At 39.2% G+C, this 21,551-nt stretch overlaps 1 protein-coding gene across 1 annotated transcript; it reads left to right on the top strand.

The window, feature by feature from the left end:
* Positions 1–418: 418 nt before the first annotated feature.
* Positions 419–20,292, top strand: fbxl5.S (F-box and leucine-rich repeat protein 5 S homeolog). Its single transcript, XM_041579408.1, has 11 exons — positions 419–674; positions 5,194–5,409; positions 6,202–6,297; positions 6,400–6,586; positions 8,855–9,037; positions 10,851–10,976; positions 11,443–11,591; positions 11,686–11,768; positions 13,087–13,770; positions 17,164–17,312; positions 19,909–20,292. Exons 1-11 carry the CDS (start codon positions 591–593, stop codon positions 19,983–19,985), a joined length of 2,034 nt encoding a protein of 677 aa, XP_041435342.1. The 5' UTR covers positions 419–590; the 3' UTR covers positions 19,986–20,292.
* The last annotated feature ends 1,259 nt before the right edge of the window (positions 20,293–21,551 follow it).

Genomic DNA, 21,551 nt, shown 5'->3' with positions numbered 1-21,551 from the left:
GGAAACTGGGCCTACAGCCTACACCGTGTGAGGACTTGCTCAGGCCTCACCCAGGGCACATATTGGCTACAAGTCAATTTACACTAATTATAACAAATATGCTATATTTTCACATGAGTTATCCCTGCATCAACAATGATGCAACATCTTTCAGGTATGACGAATAGTTTTTCCCCTCAACTGATGATAAGGCGCATGCGCATGATCGTGAGATTCGTCACATCTGCCGAGCAGATTCCTCAATGACCTAAGTAGGTGCCAAGAAGGTGGCTTCGCGCGTGCGTAGTATGTTTTTGAGGTTGGCGTCCGTCACATAACTGCATTGGCTTGTCATAGAGCGCATGCTCAGAGGACGGCAACCAGGACACCAGGTTATGCAATGTTTGCGGCTGCGCAGTTGCTTCGCTTCTCTTCGTTTTACGTGACAGATTGGATCGCGCAGGCGCAGTAGGGAGGTGCAGGCCGTAGTTGCGCAGTTGCGAGGAGGAGGAGGAGGTCTGTTGTCGGGATTATTTTGGCAACACTGCGTGGGCTCGTTGGTCAGTGTTTTTTTGTAAAGTGCTTGGGAGCTCGTGTATGGAGAGGCGGACATGGCTCCATTCCCGGACGAGGTGGACTTGTTCACTGGGCCTCACTGGCGGATGAAGCAGCTGGTGGGGAGGTATTGCGAGAAGGTAAATACTCTGGCGCCATGGAATTCTGGGAAGCTCCCGGCAGCCCCTTATAACCCTCTCTGAGTGCAAGTAACCTTGTGTTCTTACACTGATATTGATCCAGTCTTGCGTCTGTTAAATCTCATCCCCCTTCCTTTCCAATGGTAACATGAGCCCAGTTTTATATTATATATTATATTATAATTATTATTATCACATGTCTGCCTGATGCACTTCAGCTCCAGCAAGAGACACACAAGCAATGAGCTCAGGGCAGTTCTTCTTGTGAATTATAAAGGCTGTTTGCTGGGGCCCCAGGCATCATTTGGGGAGGGGAGTATAAAATCTCATGGAGTATATGAGGGTTTGGCACAAAGTCTGGCCAGATGTTTGCATTCAAACAGCTTGCAAGTAAATTGGTTGCTATGGGTTACTAGACCAGTAACCTGCTTATTTGGTTACCCCCATAATGTGTCATGTTTTTAATGTGTGACACATCAATGTCCATCCTGCAGCCCCAAAGCTTCTTGTTGAACTGCAACACTTTCCCATCCCAATGTGATCTGGTAGTGCTGTCCCTTCCAATGGGAGCCGTTGTCCTTTTCCAGGTACCACCTCCTTGTAAATACTGGCTCCTGATTAATTATCAATATTTGCCTTGCTACCTGTTGGACTTCAATGCCTATTATGTATGTAAAGTCTAAAATAGAATAAGGCTAGAAATGCTGTATTTTGTATACTAAATATAAACATGAACTTACTGCACCACAAGCCTAATCAAACAAATAATTTATGCTTTCAAAGTTGGCTACAGGGGGTCACCATCTTGTAACTTTGTTAAACATCTTTGCAAGACTAAGACTGTGCACATGCTCAGTGTGGTCTGGGCTGCTTAGGGATCATCATAAACAAAGCTGCTTGAGTTCTGCATGGCTGGGAAGTAAGGCGGGGGCTCCCCCTGCTGTTCATAAGTATGATTGTTTCCCTGCTCAGCAGTTAGGGACCGTCTGACAATTCCTATCCACAGCAGTAAATGAAGGGAGAATTTCACTGCATACAGTCAGGTTTCTTATAAAAACGGTACACATTTTTTAATTAAAGTATATTGGAGATAGGTTTCTTTTTCATTAAAGAAAGTAAAAATGGGATGTTATTTTTTTGCCTTTACATGCTTAAACTGGGCCAGTAATATCATAAAATGAAAGGGTTTCTTATCCATATGCCAGAATTGTAACTGAACCTCTCTCTCTCTCAGCCTCTCTCAATGCAGAATTTACACTAAAGGGGAAGCTCAGTGTTTAAATGGGTAGTTCACCTTTGAGATAACTTTTAGTGTGATGTAGAGAGTGATATTCTGAGACAATTTGCAATTGCTTTTCATATTTTATTATTGAAGGTTTTTGAGTTATTTAGCTTTTTATTAAGCAGTTCTTCAATTTGCATTTTAATCTGGTAACTAGGGTCCAGATTACCCTAGCAACCATGCATTGATTTGAATAAAAGACTGGAATATGCATAGGAGAGGGACTGAATAGAAGGATCAGTAATAAAAAGTAACAATAACAATACATTTACAGCCTTACAGAGCATTCGTTTTTTAGAAGGGAGTCAGTGACGCCCAATTGAAAGCTGCAAAAGAGTCACAAAAAAATGCAAATAACTATAAAAAAAATAAATAAAATAATAATGAAAACCAATTGAAAAGTTGCTTAGAATTGGCCATTCTATAACAAAATAAAAGTTACTTTAAAGGTGAACCACCCCTTTAATCTTGAATGTAACTGTGTGGGTGTATATCGTGTGGGTGTATCTCTCTCTCTCTCTCTCTCTCTCTCTCTCTCTCTCTCTCTCTCTCTGTGTGTCTCTCTCTCCCTCTCTCTGTGTCTCTCTCTCTCAGCCTGTCAATGCAGAATTTACAGTAAAGGGGAAGTTGAGTGTTTCTTTACTTACTGCCGCTGTATTTGTTTTTATTTGTACATTTGACACTTTGTTGGGGGGTTACATTAAATACAAATGTTTATCGATGTGTCCCAAAGTGGGCTTCCGTCATGCTTTAGAGTGCATCAGCATTGCAACGGTGATTCTCGTGCTACTGGCCATATACAATGTCTGCATTGTCACACTTGGGGGTATAGTTATCAAAGAGTGAGGTTAGCGATCACAACAGTCCACTATAGTGAAATTCCGCCACTCTCCATTAATTTTTATTGGATTTTAAAAGAGTATTTATCAATGGATGACCGTGAAAGTTCATCCTTTGATATACACCTTTCAAACCCCCATAGAAATGAATGGAGAGTGGAGGAGTTTTACTCGAGAGTACTGTGTTGATCTCTAACTGTGTCCTTGTGGGGTTCTGTAGATATTGCTTGGTACAGAGAAATGCATCTTTGTTTTATATCTATAAAGAGCATCATGGGATGCCCAAGTTTCTGATACAGGCAGGGGGAGCCCTAAAAAAGGCATATTGTATTGGTTCTCTGCATTTATGTGGGGGTTGTTTTATTGTACAAGTTGGCCTTGGAAATGGTGATCTGTTGCCAGTTCCCATCCCCTTTCATTACAAGAGCCAGGACTGAATTACACAAGTACTTTCACAATGTCAAGGCCACACAGGGGGCTTTTGGCTCTGTCCTTAAGGTGGCCATATACGGGCCGATAAAAGCTTCCGACAGACCGAGTCAGCAGATTATTGGCCGTGTATGGGGCCCCCCAACGGGCTTCCCCGATCGAGATCTGGCCAAAAGTTGGCCAGATCTCGATCGGATTTGTGGTTTTTGAGTTATTTAGCTTTTTATTCAGCAGCTCACCAGTTTGCATCTTCAGCTATCTGGTTGCTAGGGTCTTTATTACCCTAGCAACCATGCATTGATTTGAATAAGAGACTTGAATATAAATAGGAGAGGCCTGAATAGAAAGATGAGTAAATGCAGCAATATCAATAAATGTGTAGCCTTACAAAGCATTTGTATTTAGATGGGGTCAGTGACCCCCATTCGAAAGCGGAAAAGTGTCAGAATAAGAAGGCAAATAATTCAACAACTATAAAAAGAAAAAAATGAAACCAATTGAAAAGTTGCTTAAAATTACCAATTCTAGAACATACGTAAAGGTGAAGCACCCCTTTAACTGAGAAGAATGAAGTAGTCCTAATAATGTGGTAGCCCTAATCATCGTTAGGCTGCTAAAAGCCTCCGTAGAAATGTAACCCATTACCTATATATTCTGTCTTGTCATGCTTGTGGGTCACTTTCCCATTTGAAGCTGAAATGTGCTGATTCATGGAGGAGCTAATTAGTGCTGAATGGGTGTGTCTCATTTTGTTTGTGATATACAAATAAATATACAGCTTCCAAACCCAATGCTGGTGTTAGGCTGGAAATGTTGTGATCTTGGTGAAATGACAAAATAAAATCTGTCTGAGAGGCAAGACTGCAGCACTGTGTAACTTGTAAAGTAGTGCACACTATGGGGCAGATTTATTAAGGTTCAAATGGTAAAATCGAATTTAAATTTTTTTTTGTGTCAAAACTCACAAAATCGAATTTAAAAGCACCAATTCGAATGTGAGATTTATTACACCTCGACCATGGAAAGTGTTCTAATTCGAATATTCCCACCCAAAACCTGACAAATTCATTTACAAGCCAATGGAAGAGACGTCTGTTGACCCATTTGAAAGACGTTAATTGCCTTCCTGACCTTCGAGTTTTTTTTTCAATTAAATTTCGTTCATACTGGAATCAAATATGAATTGAATTTTCGGGTCGTTGCCATTTGATCGAATTTTAGACAATCACATTTTTCCATAAATAACTTCTGATGCATTGTGTTAATGGGTGCCGGGTGCTGATACATTGTGTTATTGGGTGCCGGGTGCATCAACTGATAAGAAAGTGACCCATCATTGTGGCTGTTGGCTTTTGGATTTGTCATGATTAATGGAGCTGAATTGCCTATAGACATCAGATATGTATTTGCAAATATGTGTTATTTCTGGGCTTAGACAACGTGACTTGACAGGACAGTGAGTACAGGGATAATCGTTTGCTACCAACTATGCTCTGTATTTGGCTGGAATAAATTATGAAGCATAGACATGATTATTTGGAAAATATTTCATTGAAATACTATTTATGAAGCGTTCTGAGACTAATATGCCTCACAATCCATATCTTTGCAGAACTGATAGCAGAAACTTTAGCTTTCTGTTTAGTTGTAATGTGTCATGGTATTGTTACTCAGTAGTCTGTTGCTCTATGGGAATATTGTGCAATAAATTCTAAAAGGAATATGTGGGGTGGATATAATTCCTTTTGGTATTTATTGCACAATAGTGCGATATGTGTGCACTTCCCCTACGTTTTTTTTTTTTTTTTTTTTTAAGTTGCTTGGACATTTGAAGAGTCCTGCACTGACTATATTCTTCTGTTTATGTGCTCTATGGGAATGTTTCCATAGAACACTAATAAATCATGCTATATCTTAGTTTTGGACTGGCGTAACTCTTCTGCTGATTTTCATTTTTCTATTGCCACAGCTCTCCAATACCAATTTCTCCAACAACAACGACTTCTTGGCATTGCTACAGTCTCTCTATGAAACCTTTAAGGAATTTAAAATGCACGAGCAGATTGAAAACGAGTACATCATCGGTCTTCTTCAGCAGCGGAGCCAGACCGTGTACAACGTGCACTCTGATAACAAGTTATCTGAAATGCTGGTGCTGTTTGAGAAGGGAATGAAAAATGTAAAGGTAACATTTCTTAATGTGTTGTAATGCACCTTCCCCTACAATTATAGGGGGGTTGTCTTGGTCTAGTGGTGTAACTAGAGGCCTATCTGGTTACCTTCCCATTGGTCTGTTGTTATGCTGCTGGGGGGGAAGGAAGGGGGGTCATATCGCTTCAACTTGCAGTAAAGAGTGACTGAAGTTTATCAGAGCACAAGTCACATGACTGGGGGCAGCTGAGAAACTGACAATATGTCTAGCCCCATGTCAGGTTTCAAAATCAAATATAAAAAAAAATCTGTTTGCTCTTTTGAGAAATAGATTTCACTGCAGAATTCTGCTGGAAGCAGCACTATTAACTGATGCATTTTGAAAAAAACATTTTTTTCCCATGACAGTATCACTTAAAATATCTCACCCCTGGGTTTTTAATTCTGTTTTAGACGATTCCTTTTGTTTTTCATTAAGTTTGTAAAATAGTTTCATTATTTGTTCCCAACAGTAACACTTCATCTGCTTGATTTGTATATTTTTATTTTGACAATTAATTGTGAGGTTGGAATTTAGTAAATGACTATTGACTTGATACATGGTTCATTACTGATTAAATTATGATACCCTATTCCTTTAAAACTGGGCAGACTTTGTCCTTTGACACCCCCACAGTCAAGGGTCATGGATATTTATGCAAGGCACTGAACTTGCTTGTACACCAGGTCATCAGATACTAAGACAATGTATTAATTGATTTAAAGGGGCAATAAGCATATTTTGATTCTGATGTGAAAGCTAATTAAAATGTTTTCTTATTTGCAGAATGAATATGAACAGCTTAATTATGCTCAGCAGCTAAAGGAGAGGCTGGAGGCTTTTACTAGTGATTTCCTACCTCACATGAAAGAAGAAGAAGAGGTGAGTAAAAGTCGTTTAGCTAAAATTTTAGAGAAACCCTTTATTTACTCACAGTGAGGGGTTCATACATTTGGTTGTCTCCTCAATGGTTTTTCTGCTTAGGTTTTTCAGCCAATGTTGATGGAATATTTCACTTATGATGAGCTGAAGGATATTAAAAAGAAAGTGATTGCACAGCACTGCTCCCAGAAAGACACGGCAGAGATTCTTAGAGGTCTCAGTCTCTGGAATAAGGCGGAAGAGCTGCAGAAAGTATTCAAGTATTCTGTAGATGAGAAAGCTGAGCGAAGTAAGTTACAGTGCTTAAAGAAACCGTACCATCGAAAAATTAAAGTGTTATAAAGGAATGACAATATAATGCAGTGTTGCCCTGCACTGGTAAAACTGCTGTGTTTGCTTCAGAAACACTACTTTTGTTTATATAAATAAGCTGCTGTGTAGCAATGGGCCCCTCATTCAAAGTAGATAAGACGCAGGTTGCACAGCAGATAACAGATAAGCTCTATAGAACATATTTGTTTTATCTGTTATCCACTATTTAACCTGTGCCATATAGCTTTTTTTACAAATTCCCCCATGGCTACACTGCAGCTTGTTTATATGAACTATAGTAGTACTTATCTGTTATCTACTGTGTATCCTGTGCTTGAATGGCTGCCCCCATGGCTACACAGCAGCTTGTTTATATGAACTATAGTAGTACTTATCTGTTATCTACTGTGTATCCTGTGCTTGAATGGCTACCCCCATGGCTACACAGCAGCTTGCTTATATAAACTATAGTAGTACTTATCTGTTATCTACTGTGTATCCTGTGCTTGAATGGCAACCCCCATGGCTACACAGCAGCTTGCTTATATAAACTATAGTAGTGCTTATCTGTTATCTACTGCGTATCCTGTGCTTGAATGGCTGCCCCCATGGCTACACAGCAGCTTGTTTATATAAACTATAGTAGTACTTATCTGTTATCTACTGTGTATCCTGTGCTTGAATGGCTGCCCCCATGGCTACACAGCAGCTTGTTTATATCAACTATAGTAGTACTTATCTGTTATCTTCTGTGTATCCTGTGCTTGAATGTCTGGCTGCCCCCATGGCTACACAGCAGCTTGTTTATAGAAACTATAGTAGTGCTTATCTGTTATCTACTGTGTATCCTGTGCTTGAATGTCTGGCTGCCCCCATGGCTACACAGCAGCTTGTTTATATAAACTATAGTAGTGCTTATCTGTTATCTACTGTGTATCCTGTGCTTGAATGGCTGCCCCCATGGCTACATAGCAGCTTGTTTTTATAAACTATAGTAGTTTTTCTGAAGCAAACACACCAATTTTACCAGTGCAGGGCAACACTAGATGATATTTTCATTACTTTTAAACACTTTCATTGTGGTCGTCAAAATTTTTTGACGCGCGTCATTTTTCCTCTCCCATTGAAGTCTATAGGTGTAATTTCTGCAGCGAAACATTGCGATAAAAATTACGCTCATGCGTAATTATTAGGGATGCACCGAATCCAGAATTCAGTTCGGAATTCGGTCTTTTTCAGCAGGATTTGGATTCGGCCTAATACTTGTGCCTGGCCAAACTGAATCCTAATTAGCATATGCAATTAGGGGCACGGGACATTTCCACTTTTTCCCTTCCCGTCGTAATTTCAATATGCAAATTAGCATTTGGTTCTGTATTCGGCCAAATCCAAAATAGTGTATTCAGTGGAATTATATATACATTGATCCATCATGTAGAAATGCACTTCATTCAAAGTGAGTGAGAGGCAGAAACTAGCATGGGACTGCATGTGAAACTTTCTGGGTACCCCTGTCTGTCTGTCTATTCATCTATATCTATGTAAATATATCTATCAATATCTGTCTATGTAATATATACGTGTGTATTTCAGTAACTTAATTGTGCTGAGCTTTACAGAATTCTAGGTAGTAGTATGAACTTACGGTATATAATTATCATAGAATGTATGCATTCCTGTAATAAAATTCACCAGCAATTGAGTCTCTCTTGTGTTTTTTTTTCGGACAAGAGAGAGACTCAATTGCTGGTTATTATTATTATTATTACAGGAAGCGCATACATTCTATGATAATTATATATTTTTTTGGGGTTGAACCCTTTGCTGTATTGCGCATCTATATAAAACGCAAGGTCAAACATATATTTTAGTAGTATGAACTTGCTTGTAAGGGGCGAGCCAAAAATGAGGCGGGCTGAGGCGCTCGCCTCAGACGGCATCGCCAGCTAGGTTTTCAGGGGTGGCAAAAAGCCGCTCCTGGTGCCTTTAAGAGTCGAATTTCCGTTTTTTAAACTGGAAAATCGGCTTTACTAGGGCGAGTGAGTGCAATTGTGCTCTCTGCAGTAGCATTGCTGCCTCCCCCCCGGAAATGGATTCCAGCTGGGGGGGGGCGGCATTACTGGAGCCGCCTCAGGCAGCAATATACACGGGAACGGCGCTGTTGCTCGTACACCAACATATTTAAAGAAATCCGCAGCCCTGGGAACCCTGCCTCATTAATCTCCAGTTCTTGTTACTTCTGAAGGTTCAAAGACTCAGAAGAGTTCTTCATCCATCTCTAATCTTCCTCCGGAGGTAATGCTGAACATTTTTAGTTACCTTAACCCGCAGGATCTGTGTCGCTGTAGTCAAGTAAACACTAAATGGGCCCAGCTGGCCAAAACTGGATCACTGTGGAGACATCTGTATCCAGTCCTCTGGGCTAGAGGTGAGCGTGTTTTTTTGATTACTGCTTAACACTGACTATCTGGACCTTGGTGACACTTAGCATAGCATCGCCCACCCTTTTGCTGTGTTTAAGTAGCAGAAGGTTTCCTTTTCATGATCTTTACCTTTTATCCTTATTCTATCTAATTTAGCTTTTCAATGGGTATTGCTTAATTTTGGAGATACATGCATATTATAATACCCTTTTAATGAAATTGGATAAAAGATTTAACAGCTCTGCAGCTATTCAGGTATGTAACATCGCCAGCGATAGCAAGTTATAATTGTCTTTCCAGCTTTCATGGGGGAAACTTGTCCTGTGTAACTGTAAGTTAAATTCACTCACTTACACCTATACTTACTCTTAGTTGATATAATCTATTCTAACATGTAGAGGTTTCCCATGGTGCACTGCTTTGTTTCCATCATTGTCTAATGGAGGATATACCTGTATGCATTAGAGCAAGAGTGCCCATACTTTACTAATGTGAGGTCTACTTAGAGTGATGATGTCCCATTATGATCTACATCCATAAAAGCATTGTTATTCTATTCCATGGAAAATATTACTTACATAATGTAAGTATATTGATTCATGGAAAAATGTATATTACTATATTTAACAAAAAACTTTTTCTTATGTAACTTTAACAGAATAAATATGTGAATGAAAAGCAGGAAACAGGAGGGTGATATAGAGAAGATGTGTGTTGACAGTGTCTTGAGATCTACTGATCATCAGCTAAAGGTCTACTGGTAGATACCATTTGGGCTCCCCTGCATTAGAGTACTGCTTAGTTGGTTATGTTCTGCAATTCATATAGAGAAGCGCTGCATTTTAATGCAGACTAGTGATGAGGGACATTTTTCTCCGAGTTTGACACTCTGCATCACACGGGAAAAAATAGTTGACACCCATAGACTTTTTTTTTGCTGTTTCTCAAATTTTTGTTGAAGCAAAACAGGTCAGATTCACCCATCGCTAATGCAGACTAATTGTTTAATTTTAGTTCATTTTAATACCATTTTCATTCGCACCTTTTCATGTTTTTACCTTTATTATATTCCTGCTGCAACACTGTTTACATTTTTATCGTCTTTCCTCTTTTTCCTTCTGTTCATCTTTCTTTTTTTCCTTCTGTTCATCTTTCCTCTTTTTCCTTCTGTTCATCTTTCCTTTTTTTGCTTCTGTTCATCTTTCCTTTTTTCTTTTTTTTCCTTCTGTTCATCCTTCCCTTTTTTTTTACTTCTGTTCATCTTTCCTTTTTTTTTTTTGCTTCTGTTCATCTTTCCTTTTTTTTCCCTTCTGTTCATCTTTCCTCTTTTTCCTTCTGTTCATCTTTCCTTTTTTTTCCCTTCTGTTCATCTTTCCTTTTTTTTCCCTTCTGTTCATCTTTCCTCTTTTTCCTTCTGTTCATCTTTCCTTTTTTTGCTTCTGTTCATTTTTTCTTTTTTCCTTTTTTCTTTTTTTTTACTTCTGTTCATCTTTCCTTTTTTTTGCTTCTGTTCATCTTTCCTTTTTTTTGCTTCTGTTCATCTTTCCTTTTTTTCCCTTCTGTTCATCTTTCCTTTTTTTCCCTTATATTCATCTTTCCTTTTTTTACTTCAGTTCATCTTTACTTTTTTTTTGTCCTTCTGTTGATCTTTCCTCTTTTTCCTTCTGTTCTGTTTATTGGTAGTAGGGCCAGGCATCTGCCTTTAATGTCTGCTACTGTAATCTGCCTGTCAGTACTGCAGATGGGGATTTTATTCTGTGACTGAGCATTGGTAGCTTGTATTGTTTATATTGTATTTAACTTGTGTTCCTTTAATAGGGGATTGGTATAGTGGACCACCTACTTATCTTGACAGAGAACCAGATGAAGATTGGATATCGAGAAGAAAAGATGAAAGTCGTGCTTTCCAGGAGTGTGATGAAGATGCAGATATTGATGAATCTGGTAAAAGTATATTTCTAGAATCGGCATTTACGTAAAATACAGGTATGGGATCCGTTAACTGGAAACCCATTCTCCAGAAAGCTCAGAATTCTGGGAAGGCTATCTCCCATAAACTCAATTATAATAAAATATTTAAAATTTTTATAAACGTTTCCCCTCTTCTCTGTAATAATAAAATAGTAATTTGCTTTGATTGTAACTAAGCTGCTTGAATTTATATTGGTGGCAAAACAATCTAATTTTGTTTATTTTAAGGTTTAAATGATTTATAGGAGACATAAGGTATGAAGATCCAAATTACAGAAAGTTCCCTTATTCAGGAAAACACCAGGTCCCTTGCATTCTAGATAACAGGTCCCATACCTGTTTTGGTGTTTGGGATAGGTTGAGGTTTTTTTTAAAAAACATTTTAGATCTGTCATGATAGCACGCTGCTTTGAAAAACCTATTTTCAATATTTTAACAGAGGAAACTGGAGAGGAGGATTCTTCCATAAATGTGGCTCAGCGAGAAAAAGAATTGCTAAACAGTTTGGTCCAATATGTACTTCCATACATCGGCCACTCTGTGAAAACTCTTGTCCTTGCCTATAGTTCTGCCACTAGCAACAAAGTGGTGAGTAGGGTTTATATTATATTATGCTGCTGTTCTGTGTTGAGGGAATCACCATTTGTCTAACATTTTTGCTCTTTCTCATCCTGCCGAATAGATTAGTCGGATGCTTGAACACTGCCCAAACCTGGAATATCTCGACCTTACTCAGACTGATATATCTGACTCTGCTTTTAATGGGTGAGTCTGAGGAAAGCACATTCATATGTAGGCAATAGTAATATTCATAAGGCTTTTGAAAATAACTTTCATCCTTAAAGGAGAACTAAAGTGTAACTAAAGAAGTAGCTAGAAATGTTTACATTATGTTTTGTGCTTCTGTACAAGCCCAAGGCATCCACAGACCTTTAGCAGTAAAGAGCTGTGTCTCCAAAGATGCCCCAGTAGCTTCCCATCTTCTTTTCTGCTGATTCACTGCACATGCTCTGTGCTGCTGTCACTTACTGAGCTTAGGGACCCACTCACAATATACAGTACACATAGAATAGAAATGTCACAACATAAGGCTGATTAGTAATTAATATAGATAATTACTACATGGCAGCACAGAAACCAGTGCAATTAGCATCAGAATTTAATAATCAGCCCTGTAGCATCAGCTTATATTACAGGGGAAGCTCATTTTCTTTTTGATGATTTGCGACGACCCTTAAAGTGGTTGTTCACCTTTGAGTTAACTTTTAGTATGATGTAGAGAGTGATATTCTGAAACAATTTGCAATTGGTTTTCATTTTTTCAAACTGTAGAGCTGCTAAATAAAAAACCCACAAATAATAAATAATGAAAAACAATGGCAAATTGTCTCAGAATATCACTCTCTACATCATACTAAAAGTTCAGTGTAAAAATAAAAATTGGTTAAATAGGCTGTGCCAAATAAATAAAGTTTTTAATACAGTTAGTTAGCCAAAAATGTAATGTATAAAGGCTGGAGTGACTGGGTGTCTAACATAATAGCTAGAACACTACTTTTCAGCTCTCTAACTCTGAGTTAGTCAGCGACTTGAATGGGGGGGTGGAGTACATGGGACATAACTGTTTAGTGAGTTTGCAATTGATCTTCCAAATTCAGCTCAGATTCAAAAGCAACAGTTATGACCCATGTGCCCCCCCTCAAGTCACTAATTGGTTACTGCCTGGTAACCAGTCAGTGAAAACCAAGAGAGCTGCAAAGCAGGAAGTAGTTTTCTGGCTATTATGTTAGACATCCAGTCACTCCAGCCTTTATACATTACATTTTTGGCTAACTAACTATATTAGAAACATTTTTTATTTTGCACAGCCTATCTATTTACCCAGTTTTTATACTGAACAATTCCTTTAATGGTGAACAACCCCTTTAAGCTTCCACTGCCATCATGAACAAAGGCTGACTTTCTATCAAACTGCCACACATATAGATACATGGCTTTGGCACCTCATGGAAGGCTAATCAGAAGATGGAAGAACACTGACGAAGTATTACATGTAAAATAATTTCTTTTACTCCTTTTTCAGGTGGCGTTTTGGTGCTTGTCAGACTCTGCGCCATATTGACTTGTCAGGCTGTGAAAAAATCACAGACATAACCTTAGAGAAACTGTCAATGGCACTTGGAATGCCCTCCGCTTACAAGAAACGTCTGCTCAAGTGTTATCGGAACAACAGGACCGTGAAAGATATTAGAAATCATATGCGGTGCAGTAGTTTGGCACAGATCACAGGGGAAAGTGGAATATATTCTGATGCATTCTGGGCAAAGTCTGACAGGTCAGAGGATTACACATGTTCCCCCATTTGGATTCTAAACTCAGGCAATCTGAGCGACATTGAAGACGCAGCCGACTGGAATTTCAGAACTGCTGATGGACTTTGTGTTTTAGAAATGACCCCCAATCTGACTTGTTTTACTAATGGATGCTGCAGCAGGGCTGTGCCTGGAAGGCGGACTAATATCAGTTGGCAGGAACACTGCAAAGCTGCTGCTGTAAGTTATTGTGGCCATACATTGTGTGGAAATACACTAAGGACTACACACACACTCCCAGGCTCCTCTGCACTGTGCAAAATTGGAACAAAGACTCTGCAGTCAGAGATTAGAGACTCTTGCTCTGGGAGTGCAAAACCAGATCAGCAAGTGGCACGTGTTCTGCAGTTTCTGAGTCTTTCCGGGTGCCATCAGATCACGGACCATGGCCTAAGGTAGGTTTCCTTTATTACTTGGAAGAGCACACAGATATGATATAATATTTCTCACGCTGCTAGAGGAAATTATATATCTATGTCTGTATTATTTTAATACTTAGAAATGCAGTGGACTGCCAGAGAGGCTACTGTTCATAGGCATAAGTTAGGTCCCTAACATTCCAAATCTAATATTGGGTTATTTAAAGGGGTTGGTTGTTAACCGTTGAGATGAATTTTAGTAGGATGTAGAGAGTGATATTCTGAGACAATTTGCAGTTGGTTTTCATTTTTTATTATTTTTGGTTTTTGAGTTAAAGGAAAACTATACCCCCCAAACAATGTAGGTCTCTATAAAAAGATATTGCATAAAACAGCTCATGTAAAATCCTGCTTCATGTAAATAAACCATTTTTATAATAATATACTTTTCTAGTAGTATGTGCCATTGGGTAATCATAAATAGAAAATTGCCATTTTAAAAAATAAGGGCCGCCCCCTGGGATCGTAGGATTCACTGTGCACACAAACATACCAACAAACCATACGTTAGGTCACATGAGCCAATTAACAGACAGAGTTCTGTCTTTTGCTTCCTCCCTTCTTCCTGTTACAGTTAGATTTGAAGTATTTCTGGTCAGGTGATCTCTGAGCAGCACACAGACCATCACAAAATGGTGGCTCAAGGCAAGAGATTTAAAAGGGCAATATTTACTTAAATATATATTCTAGTTTGGTAAGATTCTTTAATATGCCACTTAATATGATATGAACTATCTGTTGCTTAAGTGTTCATTTTGGGGGTATAGTTTTCCTTTAAGGTGGTCATACATGGGAAGATTAAATCTGCCGATATTGATTCAGCAGCTTATCTACCCGTACGTGGAGGTTCCCCACGGGTCCTCCTGATCGATATCAGGCCAAAAATCGACCAGATATAGATTGGTCAAGTATGATTTTTTTTCCATGATGTGGGACGCATCGGCTAGTTGACGCGGTCCTGTGACCCGTCGGTGCCCATTAGCTTTTTTTTTTTTAAAAGCTACATTTTGTCAGAAAGGTCTATATAAATACACCAGTAAACCCTCAAAGTATTGTTGCTCTGAGTCCTCTGTCAAAAGAAACAGCATTTCTTTCCCTCTATTATGTACTCATGGGCTTCTCTATCAGACTTCCTGCCTTCAGCTTAAACCTCTAGAGCTAGGACTTGAGCATGCTCAGTTTGCTCCTCTCTCCCCCCCCCCCTGTAATCTGAGCCCAGAGCTATGAGTGAGCAGGGAAACTCAGGCAGGAAGTGATGTCACACCAAGAAAATATGGCAGCTGCTATCCTAAACTAACAGAGAGCTTCTAGAGCTGTTTACTCCAGTATAGTAAAGCATTCTGCAGAATAAATATAGTGTTATAGTTGCACTATTGTGGCTAATCTATTGGCAATAAACTTCTTTGCTAGCTTTCCTTCTTTAAAGGACACCTATAACAGCCAAAATCAAACACATATTAACAATCTGACCAGTACAACATAAACACATTTAATCAAACTACATATATAGTTTTTTTTTTTTTTTTTTATTAAAGCAGTTTTTAAAAAATCCCTTACTTTGTCAAAAGGGTTATTTCACTGAGGGAGTCCATACAGTGACTATAACATGCAAATGAGCTCACAAGCATGCTCAGATTGTAGCACTACCCTGAGTATTCTACCCAGAATGCCTAACCTTAGTAACCTCCTCCACTAGAAGTATCAGGAGATTTCCCTATCTTGTCCCCTGCTGGTGATGTTATTATGCAAATGAAGGGCACACAGTAACTTCCAGCAGGTGGCAGCACTACTGAACAGCAGCTAACACAGACGTTTGGCTGATTTGAAAATAGCTTAGAAGGGTTGCTAGGCAAGCAAGGAATTTCAACTGAGCATGTGCGAGATTTCAGAGCCGCAGTTGGCTGTGAAGATATAGGTAGGAGGAGCCAGTGAAATCCAAGATGGCTGCCTCAGCTAGAACTGCAGGGGAGATAGGGGAGATCTTGCAGAAGGAATAGTGAGCTGATGATTTACATTATACAAACAATTCTAACTTTTAAAAATTGAATTTCACATAGTGTATTTACTTAGTAAATGATTTTAGTTATGATTGGTGCCCTTTATGCCATTGGGAAGGCGTATACATTGTACAAATATGTTGCAGTGAATGGATAATTAGAGACATAGCAAGGAAGCTGTTCCATAATATGCAAAATATAAAGACAAAAGGTTTTGAAACTGGTGCAATAGAGAATGTATATTATAAAGCTGAAACACAGTAACATCAAGGGGCTCTGTGACAATATACAGCTCTCAGAATTCCCAAGTTACTTTCATTAGTCGGTGGGCAAGGTTAGATTTTTTGCTTATAATACATATGATTATGTTTTAGCAATAATATTCATGAAATGGTTGTTGTTTTTTTTAGAAATACCAATACCAAACTGATATTAATAAAAATAGAAGAAACCTTGCTGTGAACTTTTCCTGTATAACTGAGATTAAAGGAGAACTAAACCCTAAAAAGGAATGAGGCTAAAAATGCCATATTTTATTTACTGAACTTATTGCACCAGCCTAAAGTTTCAGCTTGTCAATAGCAGCAATGATCCAGGACTTCAAACTTGTCACAGGGGGTCACCATCTTGGAAAGTGTCTGTGACACTCACATGCTCAGTGGGCTCTGAGCAGCTGTTGAGAAGCTAAGCTTAGGGCTCGTCACTAATTATCAAACAGAAAATGAGGTTGGCCTGTAATATAAGCTGATGCTACAGGGCTGATTATTAAATTCTGATGCTAATTGCACTGGTTTCTGTGCTGCCATGTAGTAATTATCTGTATTAATTACTAATAAGCCTTATATTGTGACATTTCTATTCTATGTGTACTGTATATTGTGAGTGGGTCCCTAAGCTCAGTAAGTGACAGCAGCACAGAGCATGTGCAGTGAATCCGCAGAAAAGAAGATGGGGAGCTACTGGGGCATCTTTGAAGACACAGATCTTTACTGCTAAAGGGCTGTGGTTGCCTTGGGCTGGTACAGAAGCACAAAACATAATGTACAACATTTTTTAGCTACTTCTTTAGTTAAGCTTTAGTTCTCCTATAAGGCTGATGTCTCATGGGGAGATTTGTGGCCCGCGTTATTTGTACTACAGCAGTTGACAAATCTCCTGAAAATGCTTTCCCATTGGCTGTATTCTAGACCACCAGTGGAAAACATATGCATTGATTAATTTTTTCCAAAGTCGTCCTAAAATGCCTCACAATTTTCTGGAGATTCATGTGTGGGTGTCATTATCCCTGCGTGCCATGATCAATGCAATGGTGAATTCTGCTGCAGCACTAAAGCATGAATGTGATGTTTTATTTCCCCTTGTTTCTTTAAAGGGTACTGACCATAGGAGGAGGATTATCTAACCTGGAACATCTAAATCTGTCTGGATGTCTTAATGTGACTGGATCGGGGCTGCAAGATCTGGTTTCCGCTTGTCCATCTCTTAATGATGAGCATTTCTACTACTGTGACAACATTAGTGGTAAAGTGGATTTTGCAATGACCACATATTTCTCATACGGATGTCATAGAAACAGAGAGATTTACTTCCACTAAGGGTACACTGGTCCCATGAGGTATTTTGGGAGACAGTAGGGAGGAATTGAGTGCTCGCATTATGCCAAGTGGCTCTTACACCAAGTAAAGGCCCCCATACACGGTCCGATAAAAGCTGCAGACAGACCGAGTCGGCAGCTTATTGGCCCGTGTGTGGGGCCATCCAACGGGCTTTCCCAATCGATATCTGGCCGAAAGTCGGGCAGATCTCAATCGGGCAGTTTTAAATAATCCTGGCGGATTGCGGCCGCACAGAGATGCAGCACCGCGATCCGACCGCCCGTATCTGATCCATTATTATCCATTATGGTCCAATTGTTTGGCCCTAGTGCTCACGATTGGATCATCCCGATTTCGCCCACCTCAATGTGTGTATATCGGGGACAGATACTCTTGTTTGGCGACATCGCCAAATGATCGGATCTATATGTCTATGGCCACCTGATCTCTTCACACTGTGCTATCCAAGTACAATCAGACTCCAGGAACTTTATGGTCTGAAAAAATTATTAGCATTGATTTGTAGGACTATTCCCTAAAGCTGGCCATAGAAGGTCTTTTCATTATGGTAAGACCAGGCTTATCCTGAAACGATTGTTTAAATGTACGATTTGTTGATCATCTAAATTCTAAAACAACCATTATAAGTGATATAGTCTAGTTGAATCCACAAAAATAGTGGGTAGCTGTCTGCTTGGCCCTGTAAACAATTGCACAATGAATACATTTCACTATGAACAATTAAACTTTTCTAACCTGACCAACGTTTTTTTTTTTGACCAAAGTCAGACGAAATATCTTTAGATGCACGATCATTTGGTGCCCGCTAACCTCATGATAATTTGACGGATTTGTAAAATCGCACTAAATTTGGTCGTTAGGGAGAGAAAATTGTTACGGTCTAAGGGGGGTTTCCCCAACTTTTTTTACTTGCAAGCCTCATTTAAATGTAAAAACAGTTGGGGAGCAACATAAGCTTGAAAATAGTTCCAGGGAGCTGCAAACTAAGGGCTGTGATTGGCTGTTTGGGAGCCCCTATGTGGACTTTGAGCCTACAGGAGACTCTGTTCGGCAGTACATCTTGTTTTTATTTAACTAAAACTTGCCTCCAAGCCTGGTATTCAAAAATAATCACCTGCTTTGAGGCCACTGGGAGCAACATCCAAGGGGTTGGTGAGCAACATATTGTACCCGAGTCACTGGTTGGGGATGACTGATCTAAGGTCACCTTTAATGTGAAATGACCAGGCTGTATGAAAGGCTTTTGTGCGAATGATGCATTATGCCTGTGCCAGACGATTCAATTCAAGGTAATTTGTCATCTTGGCTGATTAAAGCAATATTGTCACGGGAAGAGTTTTTTTTTCTTTCAAAACACATCAGTTAATAATGCTGCACTGAAATCCATTTCTCAAAAGAGCAAACAGATTTTTTTATATTTAATTTTGAAATGTGACATGGGGCTAGACATAGTGTCCGTTTCCCAGCTGCCCCTGGTCATGTGATTTGTGCTCTGATAAACTTCAGTCACTCTTTACTGCTGTACTGCAAGTTGGAGTGATATCACCCCCTCCCTTTCCCCCCAGCAGCCAAACAACAGAACACTGGGAAGGTAACCAGATAGCAGCTCCCTAACACAAGATAACAGCTGCCTGGTAGATCTAAGAACAGCACTCAATAGTAAAATCCAGGTCCCACTGAGACACATTCAGTTACATTGAGTAGGAGAAACAACAGCCTGTCAGAAAGCAGTTCCATCCTAAAGTGCAGGCTCTTTCTGAAATCACATGACCAGGCAAAATGACCTGAGATGCACCTACACACCAATATTACAACTAAAAAAAAAATAATCTTGCTGGTTCAGGAATGATTTTATATTGTAGAGTGAATTATTTGTAGTGTAAACAGAAATAAAAACGACATCATAAAAATCATGACCGAATCCCTTTAAGAACATTTTGACATCTGCCCTATGAGGCATTCTGTATTTTCCTTTCTTCTCACTCCCGCAGTTAGTAATCTGTCCCCTGTGTATTTTATTTGTATTATAATACACAAAAGCCATGAATATCCTGTAAATTATATCCTTATAAACGGTGAGTTCTGATGTCATTTCTGTCACATGACTCACTGAAATTTGTGTATTATAATAAATAAAGTACCCCCAGTTGTAAAATATGAGGATATTAGAAGTTACCTCGGAGTTCCATGACCTGTATAAAAACATGGTCATGAAACTCCTCGGTAACTTATACGGAGTGATTATATAGTGAATAAAGTACCCGCTCTTTTAAAATATGAGGATATTATAAGTTATAATATCCTCATATTTTAAAAGAGCGGGTACTTTATTCACTATTTAATCACTCCGTCCCATCCATTATCCTTTTACTCTCTCCCTCCAGTTAACATTTACTTTCTCTCTTCCCCTATTCACCCCTGTGATTTAAGATACACTTTGTACAAAAGGCAGGATATTCATAGAACAATACTCCGTTCATCTTGTTTTTCTATCGGTGCAGGTCCACATGCTGCCACAGCCAGCGGATGTCAGAACCTGCAGTGCGGTTTCCGGATGTGCTGCCGATCCGGCGAATGATCCGTCACTTATTTAGACGTCTCCTCTGCTCCGTTCTTCTTTTATGCACTTTACTGTTTTCTCACTCTTTTGTGTTGATCTCTGATTGGAGTTCCTGTGGAATTTCTCCCCCTGAGTGTCATTCTTCATAAGCCTCCAGCATAGGAACAGTTTCTGCTTCATAAAAACGCCATTGACCAAGTCATCTCTAAACCTTGAATTTGGACTATTTTCCTAAAAAGAGGCATGCGAATGAAGGGGAAATTATAAGGGATGCACTGAGGCCAGGATTCAAACTTTTTCAGCAGCATTTGGCCAAATCCTTCTGCCCGGCCGAACCAAATCCTAATTTGCATATGCAAATTAGCGTTGGGGAGGTAAATTGTGTGACTTTTTGTCATAAAACAAGGAAATAAAAAATGTTTTCCCCTTCCCTTCTGGGGAGGGAAATTTCGTGACTCTTTGTCACAAAATAAGGAAGTCAAAAATGTTTTCCCCTTCCCACCCCTAATTTGCATAAGCCAAATCTTTCACAAAGGATTCGTGGGTTTGGCTGAATCCAAAATAGATTCGGTGCATCCCTAGAAATTATTCAAAGAATTTACTAATGTAAAATAACATGCTACAGAGCCCATAACACATTAAAGGGACAGTGTACCCCATTAGTTCAATGAACAGGATTGTGCTGAACATACTTTTTGCCTGTTGTTTAATTTGGTAAATCTGTGGTTTTTGTGATTTCTTTCTCAAAACTGGCTACAATTTGCCTAAAGCCACATTCTATTTCCTGATTTCTAAAGAGCAAATGTCAGACAGACCAGCAGCCCAACGAGAAGCCTCTGCGCTAGTCTTCATTTAAATAGATAACAGACTGTAGCTGAGGAATGGAATTGGTTTCTACAAAGACTTGAGTGGACTACTAGTTTGACTTTGCTGTTTGGCATCAGGAAGTTGAATGTTTCATTTTCAAAGCAAACTAACAAAAGCCATAGATATTTCTTAAAGGTATACTCTGAAACATGTCTTTTCTTCCAAATGCCTCAGTTAATAGTGCTCCTCCAGCAGACTTCTGCACAGAAATCCGTTTTTCAAAAGAGCAAACTGATTTTTTTATATTTAATTTTAATATCTGAAATGGAGCTAGACATGTTTTCAGTTTCTCAGGTGCCCCAGGTCATGTGACTTGGGCTCTGATAAACTTCAATCACTCTTTACTGCTGTACTGCAAGTTGGAGTGATATCACCCCCTCCCTTTCCCCCCAGCAGCCCATCAGCAGAACAATGGGAAGGTAACCAGATAGCAGCTCCCTAACACAATATAACAGCTGCCTGGTAGATCTAAGAACAACACTCAATAGTAAAATTCAAGTCCCACTGAGACACATTCAGTTACATTGAGTAGGAGAAACAACAGTCTGCCAGAAAGCAGTTCCATCCATCCAAGTGCCGGCTCTTTCTGAAATCACATGACCAGGCAAAATGACCTGAGATGCACCTATTCAACAATATTACAACAAAAAAAAATACACTTTAGGAATGAATTTTATATTGTAGGGTGAATTATTTAACTACCCTATAAAAATCATG

Source organism: Xenopus laevis, chromosome 1S, assembly GCF_017654675.1.
Source record: "Xenopus laevis strain J_2021 chromosome 1S, Xenopus_laevis_v10.1, whole genome shotgun sequence".
In the NCBI taxonomy this organism is placed as follows: Eukaryota; Metazoa; Chordata; class Amphibia; order Anura; family Pipidae; genus Xenopus; species Xenopus laevis.
The sequence above is the reverse complement of the archived record's forward strand: the minus strand, read 5'-3'. Positions and strand labels throughout refer to the sequence as shown.